At 35.7% G+C, this 6,000-nt stretch overlaps 1 protein-coding gene across 2 annotated transcripts in view; it reads left to right on the forward strand.

Moving 5' to 3' along the window:
- Window positions 1-5,642, forward strand: part of DENR (density-regulated protein) — a 38,193-nt gene extending 32,551 nt beyond the window's left edge. For both annotated transcript variants that reach the window (XM_081771557.1, XM_081771558.1), the window contains exon 6: window positions 5,181-5,642. In XM_081771557.1, the coding sequence (XP_081627683.1) occupies window positions 5,181-5,225 (45 nt within the window). In that variant the 3' untranslated portion in view covers window positions 5,226-5,642. The remainder of the gene's footprint in view (window positions 1-5,180) is intronic.
- Window positions 5,643-6,000: the final 358 nt, after the last annotated feature.

The following is a 6,000-nucleotide window of genomic DNA, read 5'->3' on the forward strand; positions in this document are numbered from 1 at the left end:
TTTTGCAACGCACCTTAATTAGTTTTCTGGAACTACAATATCTTTATCATTCACCCCGTGGGAGACGACTTGTTCACTTAGTGTTATTGTTAAAATTCTATCGAAGCATTTAAGGACAGAAGGTCCTCATTGGAAACATCTTTGATTCAGTCTTGAAATGAATACTCATATTCCCAACATGAAGAAAGTATGTTTATTTATTAGTCTTATACGCATATATAATTCTTGTTTGGATATCCATATAGCACACTTCACTTTCCTGTGGCCCCAATCAAAAGATATTTGGAACTCAAACCTTTTCATAAAACACTCTACAACTCGGTCAGTCAGCAGGATCTTCACAAAAGCTTAAAGTTACTATTGGACCACAAATTTGGTGACTTGCTCTCTTCGTTTGCCTCTTGACTACTGAACTGTGAATTCATGTGTTCTTCCTTTTGTATGTTAGGTCAAAGTGGCGTGTTCTTTTGAGAATATGTTTCTGAGACAAATAATAATAATAAAATAAAATATAAGGAACACTGCTATCAAGGCGTTAACCAGAGAAGTTAAAATATGAACATTGTTTATAAAACCTGTTACTTCATTAATTTATATATATATATATATATATATATATATATATATATATATATATAACTGAGTGATTTTTCATTGGACTGTATGAGAAATAAAATATAAGTAATAAATGTAAGCACCTCGAACAGTGTGCGAAAATTTTACAAAGTGTAGGCATTCTAGAGGGCTTGTGGAAAGTGGCTTGACATAGCAGTATGCTTGTAGATACCGCGAATGTGACTATTATATATTATTTATAACAGTTGCGGCTGGTAAGACGTGCATGCTGATGCGATCATTTCATTACAAGTTGAACCATGGGCCGAAGAAGAAATGTGACCGAGTAACAAAAGGGAGCCATTGTCTTCGGCCATGAACATGGGCATACCATGCGGGAGGTGGCACAGTTCGTCGGCGTGTCCGAATCCACGGTCGGTGCTGTCCATGCAGAGTGGAGGACGTCTGGCAGAAACCAATCTTCTCGCAACAATGGCAGGAAACCCATCAGGTCCGAGCGCGATCGTAGATATCTGGGGAGATTAGCTGCCTGTAAACGGTTCCAAACCCGGCAGGAATTACTGCAGGAGTACGATGCAGTACCCGGTTAAGTCTCTGAGCGAACCCTACGAGAGAACTGAGTGGTGTAGGCATATTCGATCGCGTTGCCAGGGCATACCCCAGCCTGACTACCGTACAGAAGAAAAATCGCCTATCGTGGATGAGACACCACCACCACTGGACTAGAGACCATTGGTGATGTATCTACTGGTGAGATGAATCCCAATTCTGCCTCTGTTCCAATGACAGCCGCGCAAGGGTGATGCGGTGAGCTGGAGAAGCCTACAAAGCTGAGTGTGTGCAAAGGGCTGTGCAGAAAGGAGGGTGGTAGTGTCATGTTGTTGGGGTATATTTCGAGTGCTGGTGTTGGTCCCTTGATAGAGGTGATCAATCGCATGAAGGCTGTGGATTACGTGTCCATTCTGAATAATGAGGTGTTGCCATTTGACCACTTTCTGCGAGATGGTCTCATCCCAGAGTCCCAATATCAAAACAACAACTCGATCGTTCATCGATCCAGGATTGTGCGGGAATAGTTTGCTGAACATGAAGTGGACATCCTACATCTTACCTGGCACGCGAATTGGTCTGATTGCAACATTATCGAGAAAATTTGAGACAATGAAACAGACCGTGAAGTGGATATATCAACATTCCCCAACGTTGGCCTCTCTGCGGGACCAGTTGTCTCAGGAATGGGCCAAACTGGACTTGAACGTCATCCTCTCCCACACTGACAGCATGCTACAGAAAATCAAAGTTGAAATTCGCGTGTTGTAACATCTTATTGCTAATAAAGTATGCACGTCGTAATTTTATGTTTGGGGTGTTTATGATATAAAATAAAATTTAAATAGAAAATGTATTTAATTATGAGTAAAATGTAAAAAATAAAATACAATAAGAATTTTTTTAGGTAACATGCTTTGTTTAGAGATAGAATATCGCACTAGAAGGTATAAAATAAAACAAATGGTATGTACAAAATAATTGTTTTGAAGAAAATCACTTTTTCTCACCAAAAAACAATCTATTTAATCTTTTAAAAAAAAACTATTTTTTAAAGTAATTTTCGTGAAAACAAAATTATTTTCTACTTTTTAGTACTATTTGTTTTATTTCTACTCTTTAGTACATTTTTTATTTTGAAAGGAAGGATATATTTTTTTAAAATACATTTTTCTTGTTTGTTTTAACACTGGAACTACCAGGAAATTAATTTTACAAGAACTACCAAAGGGTTCATTTTGACCCCTTGTGTTTTTGAGGTTTTTTTAAGGTTGGAATTTAGCTTTCCTTTGGCAACCAAGACTTGATGTGACTGGATATAAAAATTAATATGCTTTCAAATCCACAGTAGCTTAAATTAGTTATCAAACCATGGTCTCCCACACCCAAAAAAGTTGAACATTATGTGCACAAATGTATACTTGAAATATTTAAAATATAAACTAAGGAACATTTCTTATACCAATAGATTACCAAAAATTACCAATTATTTATATCAGTTATTTATAAGATCTGAGCATATTAACGAGTACAGATTTCAAGAGTAAATCTAAATTGTGATAATAGTATAATGTTGAGGCATATAGGTATAAATTTCAATGCACTGATCGAGAGCTTTGAGCATTGACCGAGAGTTTTGTTTCCCCCACATTTCCGGTAGAAGTCGTTGATGCTGCTGGCACATCTTTCGAAACACGCATTTGTCTTACTTTCTCTGGAAGTTCCTTAGCCAACTTAAGACGAAAGTTCTGTCTACTAATATTGCTATTGACAATTCACTTGTATAAGACAAGAGAATTTATTTCGACCAAATCAAGTAGTTTATAAAAGAGCTTTACTGGTCATCTTCTTCTAACAGTCTTGACATAATATTTACAAGCCATCTGGTCTACAAGGTCTACACCAATTTTCTGCTGGGTATAAACTAAACTTTCAGGTTTCTTCATTTTGTGACCACTCATTACCTGTACGTTAGTGTGAAGGGTGCTCAATATCAGTACTTTTCTTGTTTTTCTTGCATTGATGTGTGGTGGTGAGTGTGATATCGTTCACGGTTTTGAGTATGTTTGTCGTATTCAAATCTTTATTATGGGAACGTACGGAAGCTGGAATTTCTCTCCGGCTGCTTCGGATAGTACCAAGCAAATCTAAATCGCCGTTAATTTCGTTAATTTTTAGTGTCCTTGCAAGATGTAGAGACGTAAAAAGGTTGTCTCACCTTACATGCAATCCCACATCAATAGTGCAATAAGTATTGGGATTGTAGCACCTTCGGGAATTTTCAATCAATTTATACCAAATATCAAAAAATAAGTAAAACCTGTCAGTTCTACGTCTTTCGATCCCCGTAGATTTGAAATAAACTTCATAAATCTTATTATTTCTTCAAACCTTTTTGTGAATATGATATTTCGAAAGAAGCTGCAGCCGAAGTTTTTCAGACCATAGTCACTTTACACTTACGCCATTCACACCCATTGCTAAATTGAAGAGCAATAATGCACCAAGCTCATGGAGAGAAATTGACTAGTTAGGATCGTCTAAAAAATGACGGGCCACAGCTTCTGAACGCTTCATTATATTTAGTAGTATGATGTCGGTTACAGTCAGTCTGAATGCATTTGCACAAGAATATCCATATTACGCGTAACGATTGAATTAGGTCCTGGTTTGGTACGAACTATAGAACCTGTTATGTTTTTGAAATCTTCCGCAGGGCTTGTTGTTTACATCCACTACCGTAAACATAGTCTGATCCGGAGAAACTTCACTAGGCCTATCACTAATTTGAGTAGACTTCATTTGCATCATTATCACTAGAATCAGAATCAATATATTCGAAATCTTCGTCAGCACTACTGGAAAGATTATCTTTGTCAAGGTTTGTAACATCATCATCTTCAATCCAGCTGTTACTGTCTTCATCACCAGAAGCACTATTGTCAATATCCTGTAACTGTGCTAGAAACTCTGCCGCTGTAAGTCGTTTATACCCGAAGACTATTACTCGCAGTGCAACACCTTCTTCAAAACAACCACCACAAATCAATAGCTGTTCACAATTGTTTCAGGAGCATCTATAATACATCTTGATAAAAAGTATAAACAAGAATCAAAAACATAATTTTTATCCATGGTGAAACCAATAGAAAGTGAACTTTATGGTGGACAAACACCGCGTGCTTGCGTTTTCTTGAGTTTCTCCCCTTTCCTCCCACTTTATTCATTCCACCATTCCATTTATTTCTCACCATCACTGTATCCTTTAGCCTAGCCGACATAACGGGGGACGTGAAACCGACAGATTTCATTTTTATTTTCACAATAAAAAGGCAGGTGTCAAAATGACCCCCCTGGTAGTTCTAGGTAAATCATTTTTAAAGACAACCAAATATAATTGAAAAATCATATTTACGATATAATCACACTGATTAAAGAGAAGAAAAGTGGTGCGCTATGTTTAGAATATTTTAATTAATGTTCAAATTAAAGGATGATGAATGACGTTGAGGGATCAAAATGACCCCTTTGGTAGTCCATGTGTTAATATTTATTTTCATTCCATATTCTTCGCAGCTTTTCCTCAGGATTCTTAACATTAAGTTAGTATTCAACTCAACTTTACAAGAGGAGTTGTACATCTGCAAACTATTTATACGTAATATTGTTCGTTAGATTTTACATTAAGTTCCTTGTGAGTCTACAGTTCTTCCTTTTTCACTCCATCAAAATTTCCCAATTCACATGGAAAAACCTGTTTTAGAATAACAATGAGCACACACACAAACCCTTGTCTTTTTGTATAAATGCTTTACTTATTACTCTTAAAAAAGCTAGTGACATCTGTTCCGAAACAGTTCCTGCTTAACCTTCGTATTTGTCCGTCCATGATTTTGAATTTGAAATTGTTAAGGTTATTATGTTAAGTGTTTCATGTTTTTTGACAACACTGAAAACTTAAAAGGTAGCTTATGTTAAGCCAAACAAAGTATCAAATAATTAAACAGTATTGTTTTAGAAACAAATATATTTTATGTTTGCTCTTCTAATTTCAGATTGATGAAGATTTTATAGAAGATCTTGGTGATCAGAAGAGGTAATATTTGGCTTTACATATGTGTTATCCCTTCTTGTATATGGACTCACTTGTCAGATACTTCAGTTAATATATGATAACATGTAAAGAAAGAAAAAAAATGGACTTTTGAGTGTAAACTGGATATTGAACTCACAAAGAAGTCTGCATCATTGAAACACGCTGAATTTAAATAAACAGAAAACCTGGTTCTGTGTTCCTTTTGTTTTGTTGTCAAGAATCTTACCTTCCTCACTCGTCCAATGAATCGTTGAAGGACTGGCTCCATTGATCACCAGAAGAAAAAGCACTGAAGATAATAAATTTTGTAAGAACTGATTTTGTTTTCTTTGTTATGTTATAATGAAGAATCTTTTGTATCTTGTCATATACAGAAAAGGCGCGTGTATTATTAATGAAATTAAATTATAAAGACATACTACGTAGTTGTTTGTTTCTGTGTTTTCTATATTCAAACAATATTGTTTTGTTATAGAAATGTCTGAAGCCAAATGTTCTGAGATGTATTCTGATAACGTAAGCTACTTACATTATAAAGTTCAGTTGAATTCATGTTAGCTCATGAATTTGCTAACCATTTTACTTATCTTTTGTTCTAATACCTGAATGCACAGGTCTTGAATCTTACCATGGAGCTTTGATTCACGAACAAAACGAGAACGAAAAGTATTCTATGGAAGTAAAAAGGGACGAACTCCTCAAGTAGAGTCATTGTTGTAAAAAACCTGTTCAAATCAATGGATTTTGTTCGCACAATCTTTGATTTCAAAGTTGTCTCA

Source organism: Thermobia domestica, chromosome 9 (assembly GCF_964235325.1).
Source record: "Thermobia domestica chromosome 9, izTheDome1.hap1.1, whole genome shotgun sequence".
NCBI lineage: Eukaryota > Metazoa > Arthropoda > Insecta > Zygentoma > Lepismatidae > Thermobia > Thermobia domestica.